This window comes from Ascidia mentula, chromosome 5 (assembly GCF_947561715.1).
Source record: "Ascidia mentula chromosome 5, kaAscMent1.1, whole genome shotgun sequence".
Classification (NCBI taxonomy): domain Eukaryota; kingdom Metazoa; phylum Chordata; class Ascidiacea; order Phlebobranchia; family Ascidiidae; genus Ascidia; species Ascidia mentula.
The window spans coordinates 1,712,061-1,736,407 of record NC_138570.1 but is presented as its reverse complement, the minus strand read 5'-3'; the positions used below and the strand labels follow the sequence as shown (position 1 = coordinate 1,736,407).

Below are 24,347 nucleotides of genomic sequence, written 5' to 3'. Positions count from 1 at the left end.
GTTGTGATAACGAACTTTCATTTCATGCCCTTGCCGTATTGTTGCTATTTTAAGGAATCCAAAACACGTCATAATATGTACCTCTAAGCCGATAAGGTGCTATGCCCAGTGAAACACAAATCTGCATGAAAACCGGCAAAATGTTAAGACAGGTAAATAGACTTGACATGTCATTATGAAGTATAATAACTTGAAAGTTGTTTGACAAACCAAGACTCTAAAGTTGGAGTTTAAATTTTTATTTATGACTACTATATAGAGCCTACCCGTAACATTTAATTTTTCAGGCCACCATAAACCTTATTGCGAGAACATTTGTTAGCATTATTCGCTGCAACAATGCACCCATAAACACTTTATTTGTTTGCGGAAATAAACTCACTGCGGATTCATTGCCGGGGAATACCCCCCAGCGTTCCTGCAGTATTGACTCTGACGTCAATCGTCTGTATTGTATCGTACGGAATAAAAATTCCTCTTTCTATTATGTACCAAACGCCTACGCTTGGGACTTTTTGCCTGTAGCTGGTAATGAAATCTATGTTGTATATAAGTTATAACTAATGCAATCTGTAACAGAGGTTGTAATTTCAGGCTTATAAATTTCTTGGGGCCACTGAACATTCATCAATAAAATGGATGAAAAACAAAGGAATTATATTCGAAATTGGCGACCATTGCTAGAAAAGTTTCTTGCCCCAATGGATGTTGCTGAGAAAATGCCTTCGTTCTGTCAGGGTATAATCATTTTTGACAACAAGTTTTATATTTCGAACTTACATTAATGTTTTGTTTTGGGTTTAAAAAGTTTTGTGCATTCCATGACTAATCTAAGTACTCCTCAATGGAAAATGTTTATTGTAAATTTGTGTTTAGTTTATATAATATGCTACTCTATGTTGTTATCCAGAGTTTTCAAAATTAACTTCTGATCAAGAAAAAAAAGGAAAGAGGTTTATCGATAAACTGTTATCATCTGACGATGAAAACATATTTAATGAATTTTTGCATGGTCTTGAAATGTGTGAAGGTAAGTTTAGAAATGTTAAGGTTTTTCATACTTGTTCAAATTTAGTCAAGCAAATACTGTGTGTAAGAAATATTGCTGTTGTGGCTGCAGAATGTACAAACTTTCTAAATTGTTTTGCAACTGCCAGATCAAAAATGGCTTCATGAATTGATTGTTGGCAACACAAACAATGAGGAACTAGGGGATTTTATTTTACATTACGAAAAATTGCCTCATTTGAAAAATGCCCTGCATGCACTTACACCCCATATGCACTTCATTGATCCCATTGAATTTTTGCATGATATGAAGGATGTTTTTTCTGAGTCTGAATGGTAAGTGGATATTTGTACATACGGCATGCGTTTTTACTCATATCACTTTTGTTTGTTGCACTATGAAGTTTGCTGCTATACATGTTAAAATCCATCATTATAGTGTTACATCAGCTTGCATTAGTCAAAAGTCTTCATTGTGGTTTCATACAAATATTTTCAAGTATTTTTGGGAGACAATTTACTCTGTATCTGATATAACTGCAACTTTGGGTTTGTTTTGCATTACTTAATGACTAAAGTTGTTTTTGGTAGGCACAGACTAGAAGCCACCAATAGGCAGCATGGAAAAATAATAACCTTGTGGAAGATAATTGATATTCTCCCTAAAAAAGACCCAAAATGGAAAAAGAAGCTTTGGGAACATGTGAATAATAGAAATCTTAGACAGTCTTATAATGGACATGGTCCACTCGCTGATGCTCTAAAAGATATTTTTGGACTCAATAACTACTGTGAGTAAACAATAGTCTGTGTCCTAGCTGGAACCTTTCCTATGTTCGGGCCGTTTTTTTTTTAATAAGTTGAGTGTTCAGTTTATATAAAGTAATGTTGTTTGCTGTTGAATTCAAACAAGGAATAATAAAATTACTTTTTCTGCTTTCCAGCTGATGTTACTGAAGAAGATTCTATGGTTATTGATGAGCCAAGCACCTCATGGCAGGGAAATCTACAAGTATATTATCAAATTTATGTGAGAAAATTATTTGGTAAAATGTTGCAATTATTAGGAAGCAAACAAAGCATCTTCCAGTGGTGAAGGTACAAGTATTGGAACCAAAAAACGTAAAACAACAAGTCCTGTGGTAAGGGTTCATTGTAATCAGCCTTAATTTGTTTCACCCAAGTTTTGATTTTTGCAGCCAACAGATAAGAAGCAAAAGGTAGACCAAGGCCAATGCTCAGCTGATACAACTTTTGATGGTATTTTAGTTTGCTAACTCCTTTTAGTTTCATAAAGTGACAAATGCTGTGCAAACTGTGTTTTTAACTGAATTAATATTTTTACTAAAGCTTCACCGTATAGGAATCATCTCTCTATTTCACTTCATGATATTCAAAACTTTAAATAATTTTTGGAACTTAAATATTTTGCTGCCGTCTGGGAAATAAACTTACCCCAAGTTGTGTAAACATTTAGAAAATGAGAAAAACCATGAAGATGAAGAAGAACAATCCACTGCTTATCCTCAAGAAAAACCTATTGAATCCATTACTCTCAAATGTTTTCAGAGAGAGTTAATTGATAACACTCCAAGCAGTGAAAATGCGATTATTTGTGCCCCTACAGGTGAGGAATCATATTAATTGAATCATTCTAAAACTAATTTTTGTGCTCATATTTTATTAGAAATTGTTGTATTGTAATAATTTTGTATTATGGCATGATTCAGATGATGTTGTATGCAAACAGGTTCTGGTAAAACTTTGGTAGCTGCCCATCTCATTCAAAATACATTGGAGAAAGTTGGTAGCAGTGAGGGCGGAAAAATTAAATGTAAAGTTGTATTCCTTGCCCCCAGTGTTGGTTTGGTCTCCCAACAAGAGGAAAAGATGGGAGAGTACCTTGGTCACAAATACCTGTACGATATGTTTTGATAATAGTGTTCAGTGTAGTAAGTGAATGATCACACAATTGTATTTGTAACTTATGCTACTTATTCTATTGAACCTGTATTTGTCCTCATATACTTACCTTTGAAGTGAGTTTTGCCATGAAATCGACATTTTATTAACAACAAATCATGCTTGATTTAAACCAGCATGTTTCAATGCTTTTGTTGCAAACCAATCTGAATTTTAACCAGGGTGGATAAAATGCATGGTAACACTGAAGATATGTACTACAAGTTTTACAACTCAGACATAATATGTTGCACACCACAGATTGTTTTGAATGCAGTAATGGTAAGTTAAAATTTTTTCTGATGTATATGTATATCTGTGCTGCAAAAACGGCTGCCATTTTTTGTTTAAACCCCAAAAATTAAAAGCATTTAACAAAAAAGGTCATTTTTTATCACTGGCCTGTGGAATTTTTGTTTACATGATTTAAGAACAAATAACTTTTTTGTTTAATTGTAGAGAAAGAATGCAGAATTATCACTTGAAGATTTTGACTTGATCATTTTTGATGAATGCCATCACTGCCATGGGAATGATCCCTACAACAGAATAATGGTTAAATATCTGAAGATGAAAGCCAGCAACAGTGAAAAGTTACCCCAGGTATGGTTTAACCAACATTTACAAAAAAATAAGACATAACTCTAAACTCAGTGAATTTACATTTCTGACGGATTCAGTTAAATTTATAAAATTACCTGATTTGACTTTCTTCAGGTTATTGGTCTGACTGCCACTTTGGGCATTGGCAGAACAACAAGTGAAGTAACAGCCAAGGAAAATATTATAAAGCAATGTGCTAATTTGGATGCTGTTGGAGGAATCATTACTGTAATTAATAACTTGGATGAGCTTAACAAATTTGTTGCTTCACCAACAGAAAGTAAGCTATCACAATAAGCAGTTTTCTGAAACTCGCATTGGTGTCTGTTTTTTAAAAGCTTAAACTGCAAAAATTTCCTGTACAAAAGACACTTGAACTGTACAATGGTTATACTACTTAAAAATCAACTGTTGCATAATATCAATAAAAAATAATGCCTACGGAACAACATGAATGTGATGTTTAGGAAGGATACCACTACCTGACAAAAGTGACAACCCATTGGCCATTAGATTAAAAGAGATAATGGACAAAATAATAAAAATGGTTGAGGACCTGGGAGGTAATGTTGTATATTATTATTTTTTACAATAATCAGACTCTAAAGTTAAATATCAGTTGTGGACAGTACATGCATTTAAATGGAAACCTGTAGCTTAGCATCATCTAAAACAATTAGACCTGCTATTTAAACAGTATTTAATGCATTTTTAAAAGTTTTTCAATTAAACTCAATATATGTGTGCAGCTTACGTCATGTTTGGTGCAAGTCCACAGCTTAAGAAAATGTCAGGTGTAAAGAAAGGAACTTTCTTGTTTGATCAAAACTGCAGTGTCTTGGAAAAGTTGGTGCAGGAATCAAATGAAATAGAAAGGCCACGGGACTTTCATGCCTGCATTGACTATTTGCAGGTTGAACAATGACATTTTGTCACACAACATAAGTAAAACTAAACCTAGATAACAATTTTCAAAAATCCATTTTCAATACTTCTGTTCTGTAAAATATTTCAAAAATCAAGGAGGTTATTGATGGCTTAGTGTTGAGCTAAGGTTCATTGGCCCAGGTATGACCTGATATGCACACAAACAAACTTCAAAACTATTATTTTCATACTGTACTGTGTGGCATTTCAGCTGTGTTAAAAAAAGGTTTAGTTAAATGTATATGTACAGAAGTGAATCTGCCTCTGTAAAAAAACTTTTTCTATATTTTTTACATTAAAGGAATACAACAAAGGTCTAAAAGCCCTTCTTCAACTGGAGGCACGCAATTGCATTGAAGAGCTTCAACATTTTCTTGATACACGTACAGAGAGAGCTGGAAAAGTTGAAAACCAAACTGAGGAAAATTTCTTCAAAGAACTACAAGGTAAAATACCATTGTTTTGAGTAAGAAAAATTTTACTCATGCATGTGTCGAAATAAAGAGGCTTAGTATGTCTTTTAAACATGACCTAACCAGTGGTAATGTATACTACTAACTGAATGGTAGACCAAACTCAATTTAACTTTAATTATTTCAAAAGTAGTAAATGTACACTGTGGGTTGGTTTCATTATATTGGCAGAAAAAAACATATACTTTTTTCACTGATAAAAGTAATGTGTCTTACTGGGTTGTATTTGGCACATTCATTTGTTTTTAGACTAACTAAGATGGTTTCAAACAAATTATTCTGTTTACAGACAACCTACCAGAGTTAGAGCAACTCAGTCAATCCCGGGAATGTCAGAACACATACCTGAAACTCATTGAAGAGGAACTTGTGCAACATTTTGATTCTATTCCGGACTCCAGGGTCATGTTAATGGTGGAAGAGAGAAAGCAAACTGTTGCCATCAGAGTATGGAACTATTTCTATAAACATTTAGATTTGTTTCCAAAACAGTGATTCCCTTTTTGTAGGATTGGATAAACAGAAATGAAAAACTTAAATCTTTTGGTGCTGAATATTTTGTGGGGACTGCAAGAGGAAAGGTTGATGACATAGGTACGTTTTCTGAGGATTTTGTTTACAAGTATTTTAGTAGCTAAGCTTTATCTGGCCAATATTAAAGGTAATTGATCATTTAGGAATGGATGATAAAAAGCAACTGGCAATTATGGATGGTTTTAGAGATGGTTTACACAAAATTTTGGTTTGCACCAATGAGGCATCTGGTGAAGGAATTGATGTTCAAAACTGTAACATGGTTCTTTCATACAATTACAGCAAAAATGAAATTGGTCTGGTTCAACAAAAAGGTGCCTTTGACAATTTCCTATTCACTCTTCTGTCATTTTTCTATGAACCAATGCTTGTAAAATTCATAATCCGCTTTCCACACAATTTGTAGGAAGGGTGCGTGACAAAGATGGAAAACTGGTCAAACTTTCCACACGCAATATCCAGGAACAAGATAAAAAGAACATGTTCAAAGTGCTCGTTATGGAGAGGGCCACCAAAGGTGTGCAACTTGACTACCATGCACATAAAGAAATATTCCTACAAAAGGTAACAAATGTTCATAGTTCATTGTACTCAAGCTTAGTAACCAACACTTTACTATAAAATTGATTCCATGCCTTAACAACTTTAACTGAACATTTAATGTGTACTATTTATCAAGTAAAAGTGACCATGCTTTAGATTGGGTAAACATATTTACCTTATGTTTTTGCCCATGCTGTAGTAGTGATCCTCAACACAATTGTAAGGTCATTTGGTTGGTATTGTTTTATATATATAAGCTGTAATTGTTTGTGATTTTCAGTAGGATGAACTTGTATTGACATGCAAAAGTATCCACTTGAATTATAATGTCTTCTGTTAAAATGTTAAACAAGAACCAACATGCCCCTAAAATTCATACATATAAATACATAATTATTATTCATGTGTGCACAAGTTTTTCAAGACAAAATAAGAATGATTTGATTTTGTATGTGGTAAGGAAAAAATCAAAACTTTTTTGTCTCTGAAAACTAAAGCATACTGTTGTAGTAAAGCATACTGTCAATGACTCTGAAGTAATTTTGCAGATCAAGATACATCAAAGAGAATCTCTGACAAAGCAAAATCTAATAAACAAGTTCCCACCCATAAATACAGACAGAGAGTACAGATTACAATGCAGAAAGTGTAGAGTTGACGTTTGTTCCTCAAATGATATGAGGTGCTGAAATAATTTTTATCAACATAATTGCGTTGAAGAAAAATTTAGTTACTACTATTTTTGAAAAATATAATATGTGTCCATATTCTGCGGTATGGAAAATGTGGAATGTTTTATTTCAAAATTTTACAATTTAAATGTTATTTTTATAGACGTGTGTGTGACGATGAGAACATTGTAGATGAAATTGCATGGATGTAAGTATAGTTCACTGTTACACAACAAACATTTTGTTTAATGAATCTAATGATGAATTTATGAGCAAAATCGCAAAAATTTAACTTGTCAAGTAGCCAGCCAACTTTAACAAATTTATGTTTTTTTAAATATTTTTTTAGGTCTAGTGTGAAATACATCAACATTTCTCAGGAATTTCCAACCAAATTTAAAACAATAGAACACCCAAAGGTGCAACCAATGGGGCCGGGGTGGACCAAAAAGAATAAAATAATTTGTAAAGTCTGTGGTAAAGCGTGGGGTATTTTGGCAGATTGGAAGAGTCTGCCATCTCTTCCACTTGTTAAGATAGATGGGTTTAGAATTGTGGACCCAAACAATAGAAGGTTTCTCAATGTTCCAAGACAATGGAAGTCAGCTTGCTTTGCTCCAGAATTTATCAGCTTTAATGAATTAGCTGAGAAACTGTCAGGTGAAGACGACAACCAAGAACAATGATGGAAAAGTGTGTGTAAATTTGTCAGTGCTGTGGTTTGATTGGTGATGCACTTGTAAAAGTTTCTGATTTCTTAGCTTTTTATTGTTGACAACTTGTTATGCATCATCGCAAATTTATATTTTGCACTTGCATTAGTTGATTTGTATTTGAAACATTCAATACATTTTTTACTGCTGTCAACGTTTATTCATTTGCATAAATGAGGAAAGTCTAAAATAACAATAAATTGAAATATACTTTTGTCTGGGATTGCTTATTGTCATTATAAACAAAGTACCAAGTAGTACATTTACCCTATGCAGGCCTGATAATTCAAACAAAGAAGTTTTTACTGCGTGCAACATAGTTAAAAACTTACGCTTATGAGACGGAGATTAAACATACAAGTAATCAGCAACAACCAAACATGTAATTTTTATGTCACTGTGCAAAAATATATATACCTAAGTGTCACATATTCATTCCTTATATCATCATAACCTTTCGACCTCGTGTTGTCCATAATCCGACCTAGTTGACCATTCTGTTCGGTCAGCTGTTCGAGAAAACCATGTTTGGAACATTTTCGTCTCTGGTGTACGATTGTTTATGCGTAAAATGTATGCAATAATGAGGAAAAAAAAACGAATGAATGTTTTAAGTGCACTTATATGTTTTTTTGCAAAACCTATCCGAATTATTTAATTTGCACAAGATTTGCGGTCGGGAAATACCCGCATTCGTTCCTTTCGTATTGCCTCTGACGTCACAGGTACACGTCTGGCTCGTCTTGGAACATCGAAGAAATACAAAGCAAGAACCTTCAGATGCCATTGGAAGTTCAAACTGTTATGTGAGTAGCTGCTGTAACTTACTTGTGAATCGTGTTTGATGTTTTTCGTCTCGTTTGATTTTAGTGAGTTTGTTTGAGCTTGTTGAGAACACAAGTTCTATCCATTAGCAATATATATAACTGTATGTTTCCCTTTACCATTCCGCAGGCCTAGTTTAGAAGCAAAATAAACATATTTCTTTCTTATTGTTAAAACGAGAATTAGTGAAATCAAGCAACTGGCAACTATTTATTGACTTGTAAACAAAAACGTTGCATGCAGTTTTATGGCAAAAGTTACATATGGAAGAAAAACAAAAGAATTATATCCGACAATGGCAGCCAGTACTCGAAACGTTTTTGACTCCACTGGATGTTGCAGAAAAGATGCTCTCGTTATGCCAGGGTAAGACATTTTATTGCCAACAGCAAATTAGATGTTTGAAGTCAATGAAAGTTTATGTTATTGTCTTTAGTTTGGCTGTATGTATTCCAATACTATTGTAAATAAAAAAAAAAATATGAAGCTTCTTCCAATTATATCTTGATAGCTCTAATTAAATTTGAAGGTAATTTTTATGCAGATTTTGCAGATCTAACTTCTGCTAAAAAAAATTTGCAAGTAAAGATGTTTATGGAAAAACTGTTTTCATCTGATGATGAAAACATATTTGATCAATTTCTGCTTGGTCTTGAGAGCTGTGAAGGTAATTTTTTTCATGCAAAAATTTGGGCTATTTGTTTTCTATATCGGTCAATGCAGTGGTTTAATGTAGATATGGAATTTAAAGCAAGTGGCTGTGAAGTGTGCAATCTTTCTCTTTTTTTCAGATCAAAAGTGGCTGCATAATTTGATTGTTGGCAATATTGACAATGAAGAATTAGTGAATTTCATATTACACTATGAAAACTTGCCTCATTTAAAGAAAGCTTTGCATGCACTTCAACCTCATTTGCACTCTATTAACCCAATTCACCTTTTGTACGATATGAAAGATGTGTTTTCAGAATCTGAATGGTAAGCAAATCTTCTTTATATGGGCTTATATGCATATATATATATATGGGTTTGGCTATATGTGTATAACTTTTAGGAAACATGGAATTTTAGTATGCGAATATTTAGGTTTGTTTCTGTTGAAATTGCAACTTACTTGTTGTTTTATGTTGTATATGACAAGTTGTTTCTTGTAGGCACGAACTGGAAGCCACAAATAGGGAGCATGGAAGCATATTTGCCCTGTGGAAGATAATTGAAATTCTACCTAAAAAAGACCCAAAATGGAAGATGAGGTTTTGGAAACATGCAAATGATAGAAATCTCCGACAGTCTAATGAAGGGAATGGTCTACTTGCTGATGTCCTAAAAGATATTTTTGGGCTCAATGACACAGGTAAACAGTATTCATGTTCTACCCATACGCTAAAAGTTAAATCTTTAGTTTTTATGGAGTAGCAATACCCACAGTCATAGCAGAATCAACGTTTAGCTAGCATTACTTTTGTAACTTTAAATTGTTTTGCACTTCCCAGTTTTTGCAACAACGAATTCTTCTGATGGTGATGTGGTTAAAGAAGATGTGACAGCCATTAATGAGCCAAGCACCTCATGTCAAGGTGATCTGCAGGTAATTGAAAAGTTGCGACATAAAAAATTCTTGGTAAAGAATTTTCAAATTTGTAGGGGGCAAATAAGGCATCACTTGGCAGGGAGGTTGCAGTTGATGTAGCTAATGAATGTATGACAACAACTTCTGTGGTTAGTGTTTATTAGGTGGTGTGTGACTTTTTTATGTTTCATTCATTTTTCTTTATTGCAGCCAACCAGCAAGAATAAAAAACTAGACCTAAGTCAATGTTCAACTGATACCATTGGTGATAACTTGGGTGGGTTTGTTTTTTAGATTTTGATTTTATGCCATTTTGATAGTTTGCCCTTCTGTTTAGGTAAGCAGTTTTGCTCTTGTTTTCAATTAGCCTTATTCGCTTGAGAAAAACAGTTCTTTCCAAAATTTTGTCATCTTAGTGCTAGGCAATAGACTGTATATCTTCCATTTCAAAGCAGGCTCTTTTTACGCCATTTTTATTTATAATTCCTGAAGACATATTTTTATGTTTTGTATATGCCATATCCAAATATAAACTAAATGCAATTTAAACATTAAGATAATGAGAACAGCCATGAAGAGGAACAATCCACTGCTTTTTCTGAACAAAATCCTATTGAATCTATTACTCTAAAAAGTTTTCAGAAAGAATTGATTGACAATACTCCAGGGAGTGAAAATGCAATAATTTGTGCTCCAACAGGTAAACATGCCACATCATAAAATAAAACTTTTAAAATTTTTTTTTTTTAAAGTAAAAAGATCGGTGATTCCTCTCATATCTATATCTTTTTTAAGTGCTGTAGATTGGTAATTTGTAAATTGAAGTTTTTGTGTATCTTATTGTATTCAACAGGTTGTGGTAAAACTTTGGTAGCTGCCCATCTAATCCAAAAAACAATGGAAAAAGTTGGTAACTCTGAGGAAGGAAATATAAAATGTAAAGTTCTTTTCCTTGCACCCAGTGTCGCCCTGGTCAACCAGCAATCAGAAAAAATTACAGAATACCTTGGACACAAATATTGGTTTGATTGGTTTTCTATGATAACATTGAATGTGGCATCAACGATTTTAGAAATTTTAGCTATGTACACTATTCAAAACGTCCTCAAGATTGTGTTCCCACTAACACATGTTTATTGGTTTTTAAAAACATTTGGTTTGAAGATAATTACATTTCTAAATAAAAACTTAACTTACCATAATTGTGGTTAAAAGTATAACATTATCTGTCTCAATTTGCATGCAAAATACACTTCATATTGTAGCGCATCTGTAGGCTTTAACTTTACTACTCTATTGTTAACCAGGGTGGATAGCATGTATGGTAACACTGAAGATGATATATTCTTCAAATTTCACAAGTCTGACATAATATGTTGCACACCTCAGATTATTTTAAATGCAATAATGGTATGGTATAGTTTATCTTTATTTAACTTCACCAACTTGTGCGTGCGAACTGCAAATTTATGCATTTTTTCCCATTTTTACTTAGTGTTACGTTTACATGTTCACGTAACTGCATTTTTCTTAATTTCTACATGAAATACGATCATTAACAAAAGAATTTCTGCAGACCTAAAAGCAAAATTTAGGAATTGAAGGTTTCTTTTTATTGTAGAGAAAGAATGCAGAAGTGTCTCTTGAGGATTTTGAGTTATTAATCTTTGATGAATGCCATCACTGTCATGGCCTTCATCCCTACAACAGAATAATGGTTAAATACCTGAGGTTGAAAGCCAGCAACAGTGAAAAGTTGCCTCAAGTATGCAAAATATTTTTTTATTCTTGAGCACAAGGAAACATGACTTTCCAGGAAAAAATACAAATTTTCAACTAATTTTATTCTATTTTTTCCTTATTTCATGCAGATACTTTTTACACCATTATTTCTAAAATTACAATTGTTTTTCTTCCCCTAAGGTTATTGGCCTGACTGCCACTTTGGGCATTGGCAAAACGACAAGTGAAGTTATAGGAAAGGAAAATATTATACAGCAGTGTGCTCGTTTGGATGCTGTTGGTGGAATTATCACTGTGAGAGATAACTTAGAAGACCTCGCCAACTTTATTGCTTCTCCCACTGAAAGTAAATTGCTAGGAAAGAATTAGCAAGTTGTGGGTAGAGTGCACAATTTTTTCTTATATATGTATTATTTGAAAACTGGTAATGTAGGTAAGTCTGAGACTTTGTTTGATGAAGCCAATGGCCTGTAAATGTAAACTTTTGTACTATGTGAAAAGTCAAAAGAATTTGTAAGCCAATTGTCTTGGTTTGCTCTGAAAACTTACAAAAACATTCTTCAATTTTTGAGCAGTTAATACTATGTGGAGTTAATATTGTGCGATACTGTTAATTATAGGGAGGATTCCCCTGCCTGACAGAAGTGACAACCCATTGGCTATTAAATTGAAAGAAATAATGGACAAAATAATAAAAATGGTTGAAGAGCTTGGAGGTAATGTTTTGGTTTTATTATAATCATGAATAAACTAGCAAAGTATTCTGTGTAGAGTTTTAGATATTAAACTGGCCCAGCCTTAAACATGGCAATTCTAATAAATGTAACGTTTGATAAGTTTTGTAATGAAGAACAACTGTGTACACAGCTTATGTACTGTTTGGCAAAAGCCCAGAACTCAAAAACTTATCTGGACTAAAAAAGGGAACTTTCTTGTTTAATCAAAACTGTGTGATCTTGGAAAGGTTGGTTGAGAATTCAAATGATGTAAAAAGGCCACGGGACTTCCATGCCTGTATTGAATACTTGCAGGTCAAGTGTTGCTACTTTTGATAAACACCTATGCATGACTGTTTTTTTGGTTTGTAAGCAAGACATTTAGATAACAAATCAATAGTTCAGGTTTATGATAACAGGACCTAATTTTTTGTCATGCATGAAAAACATTTCATCATATAAAAATTAAATAAATAAATATCGTATAAAAAAACTTAAATTACTTCCTGCAGTATGCAGTGTTTTATGTGTGTATTAAATGGTTATGAAAATATTGTATGTTGGTATATTACCATTTAAAGCATATTTCATTGCAGGAATACAGCAAAGGCCTCAGAGCTCTTTTAGAGTTGGAGCCATGCTATTGCATTGAGGAACTGCAAAATTTTTTTGGCGAATGTACAGAAAAAGCTGGAAAAGTTGAAAACCAGACTGAGGAAATTCTCTTCAGAGAATTAAAAGGTAAAATAGTGTGAGGTTTGGTGGAATAAATGCTACATTTCATTTTGAAATATTTGACCTCAACTTACAAATGATTTATCCTGGGCCAATTTTTGCAGTGTTCTAATGTTTGTGTATCATATGCAAACCAACTATTTTAATAATGTTTTTGTAACATATGCTTACCATGGTTTTGGCCATTTTCTGTAGATAAATTGCCGGAGTTAGAGCAACTCAGTCACTCTCAGGAATGTCAGAATACATACTTAAATCTCATTGAAGGGGAACTTGTGCAACATTTTTATTCATTCCCAGACTCCAGGGTCATGTTAATGGTGGAAGATAGAAAGCAAACTGTTGCCATCAGAGTATGGAACTATTTCTACAGACATTTAGATTTGTTTCCAAAACAGTGTTTACCTTTTTGTAGGATTGGATAAACAGAAATGAAAAACTTAAATCCCTTGGTGCAGAATATTTTGTAGGGACTGCCAGAGGAAAAGTTAATGACATAGGTAAGTTTTTGGTGTATTCAAGTTGTGTCAAATTTTGAACCAAACATGTGCTTTGTTCTTGTAATACAACACAAAACTTTTTTTAAATGTTTAGTCATGGATGACAAAAAGCAACTGGTAATTATGGAAGGTTTTAGAGATGGTTTACATAAAATTTTGGTTTGCACCAATGAGGCATCTGGTGAAGGAATTGATGTTCAAAATTGTAACATGGTTCTTTCATACAATTACAGCAAAAATGAAATTGGCCTGGTTCAACAAAAAGGTGTGCCTGAAAATTTATATTTTATGAAAACAAATGGTTATAAGCTGAAATTTTAATGAAGATGTATAAAATATGTTGTTCCTAATTTTTACCCCGACCATCAGATTTATTTTGTGTTTCTATGTTGCATTTAACTATTTTGCAGGTCGGGTGCGTGACAAAGCTGGGAAACTAGTCAAACTCTCAACACGCGATATCCAAGAACGGGATGAGAAGAACATGTTTAAAGTCCTCGTCATGGAGAGGGCCACTGAAGGTGTGCTACTTGACTACCAAGGAAATAAGCAATTGTATTTGCAAAAGGTAACTGATACTTTGATAATGCTTAGAAAACCTGTCATCACTGAATATGATCATGCAACAAATTGACACCAAACTGTATCACGAATAAAATGAACATTTAATGTCCACACTCCATATAAGTAGCTTGGACTGTAAAGTCACTATAACCTTAGTTTCATGCAAGCATATACAATGGCTTTGTTTCCTCAATTTCTTGCCAATGATGTAAATGTCACTTGACAAATTAGGGTGTTTGTTTTTAAAACCAAGATTTGAGGTAAACCCTTTATGTCATACTAAACCGTGATCTGCATTAAAACATTCCCACATATTAGCATAGATGCAACTTTATGCAGAATACTAACTAATGCAAGTGGAATATGATATTATCCAAAAACATTTTTCTTGATGCTATTTTCCAAGTAAATTAAACATGAAAGCCAAGAACATATCATGGTTTTTGTTTCTTTAGGGGTACTTACAGTTGTTTTTTTGCTTTATTATAGATATATTATTAACATATATACATTTTATTATGTTTAAAAGTGTTAAAAAAATGACCTTGATCAAAACAATTCAATTGTTACTGGCATAACTGCAGTAAACTGTTGTGCAGCTCAAGACATACCAGAAAGGAACTGTGGCATTGCAAAATCTAAAAAACAAGTTTCAACCCACAAATACAGGCAAAGAGTACAGGCTCTTATGTAGAAAGTGCAGAGTGGACGTTTGTTCCTCTTATGATATCAGGTGCAGAAATGTTGTACATAAACATTTATTGTATGGTATATGCATTAAAATTAATGATGTTTCTGTAGGCGAGTGTCTGATGATGACAATCCTTTGGATGATACTTCTTTAATGTATGTATCAATCACACCCAACAGGACTTTAGAATGTAAACTTAAGTACACAGAATAGAAAAGCCAAAGCTAATATCCTAATCATTGTTAAGCAAACATTTGAACAGTACTGTGCAAAACAATTTCTTCAATTTGCCGTGTCAGTCCCTGATCTATGAATATATTGCTTGCTTGTGCACTGCTTTTATAAGGGACTGACTATGAAACCACTTTATTAGCACGAGCTGTCGCAAGATACTTATAAAAGCAGTGCACAAGCAAGCAATATGTGCAAAACAGTGAAGTTCAAAGAATAGTATATCAGCTTTGGCTTTTCTATTTTTGTGTAATTAACTCTACGTTTTTTGCACCCAAACTTCAGTAATTAGTAACATCCTACCAAAAGAAGTTCTTTGTTTGTTCAGGTCTGGAATGAAGTACATCAATGTAAGCAATAACTTTGCAACAAAACTGACCATAACTGAACACTCAAAGGTGAAGCCAATGGGGCGTGACTGGAGCAAAAAGAATAGGATTAAATGCAAAGTATGTGGCAAGGCATGGGGTATTTTGGCAGATTGGAGGAATCTAACATCGCTGCCCCTCGTTAAGATAGATGGGTTTAGAATTGTGGATCCAAATAATAGCAGGTTTTCTAATGTTCCAAGACAATGGAAGTTGGCATGCTTTACTCCAGAATTTATCAGCTTTGACAATCTGGTTGAGAAATTGGCAGATGATGACTATATTCAATTCCAATGATACCATTTTGGTAGAATGAATGTAAGGGTAGCCTAGTGATTTTTATTTGTGCTTTTGTGATGTTTTGATTGTCAAATTTTTTGACAGAAGCTAATGTTTTAGCCTTTTAATAACAGTTGCATGCTTTATTGATTTTTTTTTCTATCATGCACTTTGTTTTAGTGTTGTTTTTATGCATTTTGTGAATTATTGTATATTTTTTATGTTAATGGCTTGAACGTTTGGTTTTGCAACTTTTCTGTCAAATCAACAGTAAACCGGCCACCTTGGCAATGTTCCAAATGTATTTTTAAAAAGATTCTTTTATAGTGTTTATTCATTTCATGTTTTATTATAGACTCTACTTTCCTGTGGTTCCTTTTTACGTAGTTGCAGTGATGATCAGCTTCCTGGTTGTCTTTATATCGTTTTCATATAAACCGCCTTCTTTCTATAATAAAAGTAGATCTTTTAAAAACCTAAAAAGCAAGTTTCAACCCTCAAACAGTCGTATTGTGGCTTTGAAGGTTCCTAATGATCTTCGCTGCAATGGAAAGAGGGCATGCAAACGCGCATACACGGCTGCAAAAGACGTAAACGTATTTGAATATCCTCGTCTTAATTGTTCAAGAATTAAATTCCAGGTTCCAGGTTGACTTTGTATATCGTTGTCATATAAACCGACTTCTTTCTACAATAAAAGTAGAGTTGCATTACCTAAAAAGCAAGTTTCAACCCTAAAACAGTCTATGTTCGATTCCATCAATAGTATCCGGCTACTGATCCTTCCAATCTTCTTGCAAACATAGATTTGTCAACAGTCTTAAAGTTTTCATTACGCCATGTGCTATACTGTGACTTTGAAGGTGCAGGGACGTCTCACGTTTGCAAAAAGAAAACACTCCGTGTATCTCGACTCGTATGACTATCAAACCACTTTACACGAACTAACTTTGCGACCTTTTAAATAGCATAAAAACAATAACGAACTATAAAACATACCTTAGATCACTACACGTAAGCGCTTAACTCAGCGAGGAGATCTATGCTCTGTTAGCGTACCTTTTCCTTCTCCCACTTGGCTTCGCTACCGCGGCTTACGGCCATCGATATATAAACGACTACTGAAATTAAAAAATAGTAACATGGACAGGATTATTAAAACGTCGATTTGTTTATTAAACCCAAAGCCGATGTTCAAATATGTCAGAGATTTTCCAAATGTCAGGAAGAAGCGAAGCGATTACCCCAAAATACCACATGCGAATGTACGCGACGTAATTAAAGTTCGGTACAAAATACAACAATGAATAACAAAGTTTGATGCAAAGGTTCCCAATGATTTCGCTGCAATGGGAAGAAGGTATGCAAACGCGCATACACGGCTGCAAAAGACGTAAACATATTTGGATATCTTCTCCTTACGTGTGTTCAAGAATTAAATTTCGAGTGAGGGAAAGTCCTTAGGTGAAAACTGTAGTCACCCATCTTCCGTTTCCACCCACGCGAACGTTGGTACGTTGTTGCTTCCGCTGTGACATATCGATGAACATTGTTGTTGTTTGTTGAGCCAAGTAGTTGACAACCTTAACATGGAAGACAAGGAACGAGCGTTTCTGGAACATTGGTCGCATGTTTTAAAGAATTTTCTATCACCTTTAGTAGTGTGTGAAAAGATCGAGGATTTTGGTGGAGGTATTTTTATTTCCACTTCAAGAAACTTTTAATCATGTAATTCTTGGGTAAAAAAATGTAAAAATTCGGTTTTTAACAGTAAAAATTTACCTTTCTTGTGGTTATTCCTTCACTTTTTGTATACTATTGCAAGCAAAAAATAAACAAAGTGGTTGTAAAATGTTTTTAACATTATTTTGTAATTTACGTCATGACTGTTTCACATGTTTAGTGCATGGGCAACTTTGCAATGAAAGCAATGCTGGCAAACATTTTGAGATTTTTGAACAGTCTTTGTTCAATTCCGATTCTTCTTCCATTTTTCAAGATTTTAAAGAAGCTTTAAAAAATTGTCCAGGTTTGTGAAAAGTGTTTCATATCTGATGTTGAGTAAAAATTAAACAGAGCTTTGGACAGCTGTCCAAAAGCATCATTAAAAAAATAATTTACTACGGTATCAACGGTTTTTACAATTAAATTTTACAATAATCTAAATACCTGATAACAGTATCTTAGAAACTTTAGTTTCAGACTGAAATCTGTCAGTCTTGGTAATTTTGACAAATATGTTTTGCTTTGTTAAATGCATCATCAGTGTCTTATTCAAATAGAACATGTTTAAAATAAGGTGGAAATCATCAGGGCCATTTGCAACAGAATGGGAAATGATCCCCAGAATCAATTCACAAGCATACCTTACAACAGTAATGTTTGATTTTGATGTTATTAGATCAAAAATGGCTCTATGACTTCATGTTTGAACCAGAATCATTGGGGTCTCTTGCTGAATACATTCACCATGTAGAAAACATTGAAGCAATTAAACGGGTGCTGCACAAATTAAAACCAGAGTTGCATTATATTGATGGGAGAGAGTTTATTCAGTTACTACAAAATTACTTCTCAGAAGATGAATGGTAAAAAAATTGTATTTAAAGTTATATTTTTTTTGTAGGAAACCTATTACGTATTTTGACATTTAGGCATGAAATTGATGCAGTTTTAAAAGCAAGGGGAAACATACATGGCCTTTGGAAAATATTTTCCATTCTACCAAGAAAAGAAAAAGCATGGATAAAAGAAATGTATGAATTTGTAAAAGAAAGACGATTGAGAACAACAAGTGGTGGTATTATTGCCGAAGCATTGCAAGAATACTTTGATGTTGGTATGTTTTTGCATGCAAAGTGCATATTTATTTCAGTTTTCTTGTATACAAGCAGTAGTGTGCTAAAAATCCAACCTAATTTTCTGAAAACTTACTTGTATTACTGGATAGTATAAAGATCATTTTTTTCGCACAAAGCAATGTGGTTTACTGGAATATCACTGAATGCATATCTGACCTTCACAGCTACTTTCTGCTATTTGTTTCTGCATGGATTTATTCTGTGTGAGAACATTGCAAGATATGCACTGTGTAGGCAAATTCAAAACTAATTGACAAACAAGTGTAATATCGCCTCTTTTCACTTTGCTGTTGTATTGATGCTGTGTCAAAAATCAAAATATACTAACATTGGCCATGATTTTTGTTAATGCCTGTCACAGTTACGAAAATACAGTACTGCAGAAATACATTCTTAATAGGTTATGATGATGATTTTAATAATGTTCAAGCTATTCAAGCGCAGTTGGATGAGAATGTTGAACAATGTGAAAAAGTTGAGGTAAATAGCACAGTATATTAAGCAAAGTGGAACCAATAATATGAATTGTGTAAGCTGCATACAAATGGCCACTGTTCGATCTTATCAGTGCAGCTGCAGTGGCCATCTGTATGCAGCTATACAGTATATTTTCTTGACAAACGTGTGGTGAGTTGACATGTTCTATTTTGTTTTAATTTGAATAATTAAGTTGTACTGGTGTGAAAGAGTGTTTCGGAAAATCATTTTATTTTACAGGGAGGTCTTGTGGAAAATCTGCATGGCGAAGATCCAAGTAACATTGTTCCATACTTCCAAACCATGAACCCTGATGTTTCAACAGCAGACAAAGTCAGTCCAATATTTCAACCAGTTAGTTTCCAATATATTTATCTTGAGTGCCTACATATAGGAACAGGAAGAAACACCACAAAAGCCTTCATGTAGTGGTATTCAATTACCAAGGACACTAAGCCCTGTGCCAGAAGATGACAAACAAAATGGTTAGAATTTAATCAAAACTGCTGCCTAGTTTAGTTAACAAAATAATTCACAAATGTTTATTTGAGTTTTTGTATCTAACATAGTATGTGGTAAATCAAATTAAACATGTTGCATAGTTCATTCAACAAAATATGCTACTCTTTCTAAAGTGTTTTATTCTGCTAGTTGCAACAAATGAGGAACAGAAAGCGGAGTCTGAAACTGAGTTTAAGCTTAGAGGATATCAAGAGGAACTGGTTAACTGCGCTCTTAATGGTGGCAACTGCATTATTTGTGCTCCACCGGGTAATAAATTGGTGTGTTGGAATTCTCCAACAAACGAACTTTTGTGATGTGTTTTATTTGATCTTGTTTATGTTTGCTAAGTAAATGCTAAAGTAACGTATTTAAGAAATCTAATTCATAAAAAATTCTGTACTGGTACTTTATTATGGTTAAACAAAATATGCACTTGCAAATCGCTTATTTTGTTTCAATATTTTGCAGGAAGTGGTAAGACACTGATTGCCACCCATATAATATTGAGACTATTAAATAAATACCCTGGGTGTCGAGTTCTGTTCTTTGCTCCTTCTGTTGCTTTGGTGAACCAACACAAACAGAGGCTTTCAACATACCTTGGAGGAAGATATGAGTATGTCTAAATGGATGACTCTACTTGTGGCTGGATTTTAATGCATAAGTTTGTGTCACCTTATAGAATAGTAGCAAGAAAATAAGCAGAAAATGTTATAGTACAAAGCGCCTATTTTTGACAAACCTTATAAAGTTCTGTGAGTTGCAGACAGATGGCAATTGTTTCGACCTATAAGGTCTGACCGGTACTGCTTAATGCTGAACTATCATAATAATGTGTATCAAAACATACAAAAAATTGGGAATTTAATGTTAAATAAAGTGTCGTTTTGCATTTTTACAGGATTGGTTGCATCCATGGAAGATCAGAAAATGGGGATGATTTGCGAGTCAGCAAACTACAAATTATTTGTTTGACTCCACAAATATGTGTCAACAACATTGTGGTAGGGGCCATAAGATAATGCTTTAATGAAATTTCCTGTGAAAATTTTTGAGAGTCACAAGCACAACCGACAATGCATCTTCTATTTTAAAAGTTTTATTTTTCATTTAGAAAACAGCATCTTTGAAGGAAAAAAATCTCAAAGTTTTGCTTACAAACTTTAAATGCCTCATATTTGATGAATGTCATCATTGTCAAAACAAGGAACCATATGGGAACCTGATGCGATTGTACATGGAATCCAAAAACAGTGCAAATACTGAAGAAGTCCCTCAGGTTTGGCTCTAGACAGTCCAAGTAGTTTTTATAGTGCCCATGCTCTGTTTTTACAAAACATTGGTGGCTGACCCAATAAATTGTATATTTTGATGCCCATGCTATTTTATTAATTTCTTTTGTGTAATTTTGTGAGCTGCATACAGATGGCCACTATTTCAACAACCTATAAGGTCACAGCTTGGTATGACTATGGATGATCTTGCCAGCCAAAGATAATTTTTTTTAATTTTACTTAATTTTGGGGCAAATACCTCAATTAAATTTTTGTTCTCATCTTTTTAAGGTCATTGGCCTTACAGCTACTCTTGGTGTTGGCCCATCAATTGAAATGGAAAGCATCAAGGAAAACATCAAACAGTTGTGTGCTAACTTGGATGCATATGAGGGTATAAAGACTGTGAGTGGAAGAAATGTTGATGAGTTAAACAGTTACATATCACATCCTGAAGAAGGCAAGTTGCTTTTTGAAACTGTCTGTTATTACTAGACCTTACATTATACCTCTCTGCAGAAATTATTAAGTTGGATGAACGACAAGCAGACCATTTTACTATCTGTTTGGAAACATTTATGGATTCTCTGCTTTGCAAGCTTGAAGAATTTGGAGGTTTTTTTAATTTTCAATTTACAGCATGGAAATTATTGGTCACATTATAACATTTATTTAGTTTTCCATAGTTTTAAAGAAGGCAATCGGAATCGGACTTGTAAGGACTTCAAAATGTTGGTAAAAAAGTCAATGGATTTTTACCACAGCTGTGAGAGACTACTCAACTGTATAATTCTTTCTCATTTTACTCAAAAAAGAGATGCCATAGCATGTCTACAATACTTAACGGTAAGATAAACTTATATGTGTGTTATAATAAAACCAATTTATTTTTAACTGCTGGAGCCTTTGGCTAGTCTGTAAAATGTAAATGTTCTTTATCATATGAATTTTGTAAGTCTTTTTTATCTAGAAATGCCACAGAGCATTGACTTTTCATGCGCACTGTGATGCTAGTGACGGGTTGAATGTTCTGAAAAAATTCCTTGAAGAAACGGCTGCGAAATCAGGAGAGGAGGAAAACAAAACCGAAACTGAAGTTTTCATCAGACTGTCAGGTTAGGAACGTTATGTTGCTAGCGGCAACAAATTTTTTTCTTGACAAAAGTTCTTACACAATTTTTGTTTGATTGAAATATTATTTCAAACATACATAGAAAAGTAAAATTTAACCACTTATTGGACATTTAGAGTTGACTCGGCAGCTTGATGCAATAATACAGGAAAATGACCTGAGCAACAGTAACCTATTGCGAATTAAAGTGAAAATTGATGAAGCCATCGCAAATGACCCAAACTCCAGAATTATGGTGCTTGTTACTGAAAGGAAGTATACTGAAGCAATAAAGGTGAAACTAAAAAAACATGATGCCACTTTTTGCAACTTTTGCGACAGAATTACTGAAAACAATACAACTAGCTGAATAAAAACTATGATTAGAAGTTATTAGTCTTGAAATATCATTTGCTGAATATCATGTGTTTTTTAGAGATGGATGCTTACAGTTGAATCGCTTAAACCGCTAGATCCAGAAATGTTTGTTGGTATTGTCAAATCAAGGAAAGATGGATTAAGTAAGTAAGAATAAAAAAGTGCACTTTATGCCTTATCCCTTAATGTTCAAGTCGCAATGCAATGAACTAATAATGTATTAAAATCCCAACACAGTGATTTCGCCTAAAACGCCATCATCAGTTTCAAACTGATGATGGCGTTTTAGGCGAAATATATTTTTCTCTCAATAAATCGATCTGAGCTGTCTAAAGATCGCTGTGTTGGGATTTTAATACATTATTATTGATACGGTGTGCGATCGACAGCCTGCCAGGGGCCTTTGGTTTTTTGATCCAGTTTTTATTTACTAATCACATTGCAATGAACTAATTTATAATACAAAACTTGTTTTAACTAGAGATGGATGCTGAGAAACAAAGACAAATATTGGATGCTTTTGGTAGAGGAGTGCACAAAGTGCTTGTGTGTACAGTTGGTGCTGCTGGGGAGGGCTTGGATATTGTGGACTGTAATTTGGTCATAACATATAATTGCTTGCAAAATGAAATTAGCCTGGTGCAAACTCGAGGTCAGAACATGTTAATTTTATTCATTTATTGTAAATATTAGACTTAACCAACAGAGTGTGTAGATGACAATAGTTCTGTACAGATGAAATCTTTAATATTTATAGGACGTGTCAGGAAAATTGGGGGTTTGATGATAAAAATGTACAACTCCAATAAGTCACTCCTCCATGACAGATTGAGTTCATATAAAGAGATTTTGATGAGGAAGGCCACAACTGAAGTGCAAAAAGAAATTTCAGAAGACATGGAAAAATACTTGGCAGATGTAAATCATTATCACATTTACCTGTACACTTGCACATGTTCTTAAACAGGAAATTTCAGATTAAGTTAATGCAGAACGAAAATGAAATTGAGTTCCAGCTTTGGTGTTCAAAGTTGGCAAAAGATATGGAGAATAAAACTTTGGACAAGGAATATCATGTATTGTGCAAAGTTTGCTCAGCATTCGCATTCACTTCATCTGACATAAGGCAAGTACTTTACATTCAAAGTCAATCCTGTGAACATGCAACTCATGGATTCAAACTTTCAAACCCAATATAATATTATTTCAACACTCTTTTGACAAATTATACAAGAAAAAAGGTTTTCAAAAGAATATACATACATATTCAAGAATTTACATCTCTTTTGAAAATCTTTAGGCGTTCTGCATGCGGTCAGGTTGATACCATGACTCAAGTTGCCAGGGCTACAGGACAAATCATCAACATTAATCCAGTGTTTCGAGAAAATTTTTCGTACCGAGACCATCCACGGAAAAAATACATGGGTCCAGGTTGGGAGAAGAAACACAAGATCCAGTGCAAAAAATGTGGCAATGATTGGGGGTTGGAGGCTTGCTGGAAAAGTTTGATTGATTTCCCATTTCCCAAAATGGCTGGGTTTCTCATAATCGACCCAGATAATCCAGATAACTTCATGATGCCCAGGAACTGGAGTGCTGCATGCTTTCAGATTCCAGTAATAAATTTAGAAACAGTTCTTGAAGCTGTAAATCAGGAAAAATCTGATAATTAAATTTCATATCATTGTAGTGTATATATCATGTTAAATTCATTTAAGGATTCCATATCTTATGCTTCAATTATCTTATGCAACAAAATTACACAAATTTTGTGAAAAAAACAAAACAGAAAAATAATTTTGATGTCATGTAATTTTGTTGATTTTTTATGATTTTCATACTATAATGTTTTGTCACTTGACCATACAATTGCACTTTACTTACAACGCACTTATGATTTACTGTGTAGCTGCACTTTAGTCAACTGTATATGTCTTATGATTTACTATTGTCATTATTGAAACTTTTTTCTAGGAATCACATTGGTGTGGGCTATAAATATGTACGGTAAAGGTTGATCGAGTGATATCATGTAAAAAGAAATAAAAAAATAGTTCCATCTTCAGAGTCGTGTGTGCAGAGC

At 33.7% G+C, this 24,347-nt stretch overlaps 3 protein-coding genes across 4 annotated transcripts; all 3 read left to right on the top strand.

Annotated features, from left to right (window-relative positions):
• Positions 1 to 430: 430 nt before the first annotated feature.
• On the top strand, positions 431 to 7,643 carry LOC145902464 (ATP-dependent RNA helicase DHX58-like). The gene is made up of 23 exons (XM_082990440.1): positions 431 to 528; positions 595 to 738; positions 911 to 1,030; positions 1,158 to 1,344; positions 1,600 to 1,799; positions 1,953 to 2,020; positions 2,076 to 2,150; positions 2,208 to 2,268; positions 2,486 to 2,635; positions 2,759 to 2,927; positions 3,153 to 3,252; positions 3,430 to 3,573; positions 3,688 to 3,853; positions 4,041 to 4,136; positions 4,323 to 4,486; positions 4,802 to 4,946; positions 5,263 to 5,420; positions 5,483 to 5,567; positions 5,651 to 5,821; positions 5,914 to 6,071; positions 6,599 to 6,732; positions 6,885 to 6,929; positions 7,071 to 7,643. The coding sequence occupies exons 2-23, from the start codon at positions 636 to 638 to the stop codon at positions 7,405 to 7,407; spliced, it is 3,036 nt and encodes a 1,011-aa protein (XP_082846566.1). The 5' UTR covers positions 431 to 528; positions 595 to 635; the 3' UTR covers positions 7,408 to 7,643.
• Positions 7,644 to 8,157: 514 nt separating this feature from the next.
• Positions 8,158 to 16,238, top strand: LOC145901846 (ATP-dependent RNA helicase DHX58-like). 2 transcript variants are annotated; one of them, XM_082989651.1, is made up of 24 exons: positions 8,158 to 8,240; positions 8,503 to 8,625; positions 8,804 to 8,926; positions 9,051 to 9,237; positions 9,414 to 9,613; positions 9,753 to 9,847; positions 9,904 to 9,978; positions 10,040 to 10,106; positions 10,386 to 10,529; positions 10,683 to 10,851; positions 11,137 to 11,239; positions 11,451 to 11,594; positions 11,753 to 11,918; positions 12,193 to 12,288; positions 12,440 to 12,603; positions 12,885 to 13,029; positions 13,219 to 13,376; positions 13,439 to 13,523; positions 13,618 to 13,788; positions 13,934 to 14,091; positions 14,687 to 14,820; positions 14,889 to 14,933; positions 15,338 to 15,518; positions 15,581 to 16,238. In XM_082989651.1, the coding sequence occupies exons 2-24, from the start codon at positions 8,523 to 8,525 to the stop codon at positions 15,623 to 15,625; spliced, it is 2,958 nt and encodes a 985-aa protein (XP_082845777.1). In that variant the 5' UTR covers positions 8,158 to 8,240; positions 8,503 to 8,522; the 3' UTR covers positions 15,626 to 16,238. The 2 variants fall into 2 exon arrangements, with proteins under 2 accessions (XP_082845777.1, XP_082845775.1); XM_082989649.1 differs by having other exon boundaries at positions 15,338 to 16,237.
• Positions 16,239 to 17,178: 940 nt separating this feature from the next.
• LOC145902264 (ATP-dependent RNA helicase DHX58-like) lies at positions 17,179 to 24,317 on the top strand. The gene is made up of 21 exons (XM_082990166.1): positions 17,179 to 17,348; positions 17,560 to 17,685; positions 18,058 to 18,244; positions 18,311 to 18,495; positions 18,918 to 18,997; positions 19,235 to 19,327; positions 19,389 to 19,479; positions 19,646 to 19,765; positions 19,967 to 20,114; positions 20,400 to 20,502; positions 20,613 to 20,777; positions 21,064 to 21,232; positions 21,292 to 21,387; positions 21,449 to 21,618; positions 21,743 to 21,887; positions 22,021 to 22,178; positions 22,320 to 22,404; positions 22,743 to 22,913; positions 23,019 to 23,179; positions 23,239 to 23,387; positions 23,562 to 24,317. Exons 1-21 carry the CDS (start codon positions 17,246 to 17,248, stop codon positions 23,935 to 23,937), a joined length of 3,081 nt encoding a protein of 1,026 aa, XP_082846292.1. The 5' UTR covers positions 17,179 to 17,245; the 3' UTR covers positions 23,938 to 24,317.
• Positions 24,318 to 24,347: the final 30 nt, after the last annotated feature.

Excerpts from the sequence above, each read along its gene's own strand:
- LOC145902464 (XM_082990440.1), top strand. The coding sequence starts at position 636 with ATGGATGAAAAACAAAGGAATTATATTCGAAATTGGCGACCATTGCTA. Across the intron at positions 1,800-1,952 it reads TTTTGGACTCAATAACTACT|CTGATGTTACTGAAGAAGAT; the intron begins GTGAGTAAACAA and ends TCTGCTTTCCAG. Across the intron at positions 6,072-6,598 it reads AAGAAATATTCCTACAAAAG|ATCAAGATACATCAAAGAGA; the intron begins GTAACAAATGTT and ends GTAATTTTGCAG.
- LOC145901846 (XM_082989649.1), top strand. The coding sequence starts at position 8,523 with ATGGAAGAAAAACAAAAGAATTATATCCGACAATGGCAGCCAGTACTC. Across the intron at positions 8,927-9,050 it reads TGGTCTTGAGAGCTGTGAAG|ATCAAAAGTGGCTGCATAAT; the intron begins GTAATTTTTTTC and ends TCTTTTTTTCAG. Across the intron at positions 9,238-9,413 it reads GTGTTTTCAGAATCTGAATG|GCACGAACTGGAAGCCACAA; the intron begins GTAAGCAAATCT and ends TGTTTCTTGTAG.
- LOC145902264 (XM_082990166.1), top strand. The coding sequence starts at position 17,246 with ATGGAAGACAAGGAACGAGCGTTTCTGGAACATTGGTCGCATGTTTTA. Across the intron at positions 18,245-18,310 it reads TACTTCTCAGAAGATGAATG|GCATGAAATTGATGCAGTTT; the intron begins GTAAAAAAATTG and ends TTTGACATTTAG. Across the intron at positions 19,766-19,966 it reads CATTATTTGTGCTCCACCGG|GAAGTGGTAAGACACTGATT; the intron begins GTAATAAATTGG and ends AATATTTTGCAG.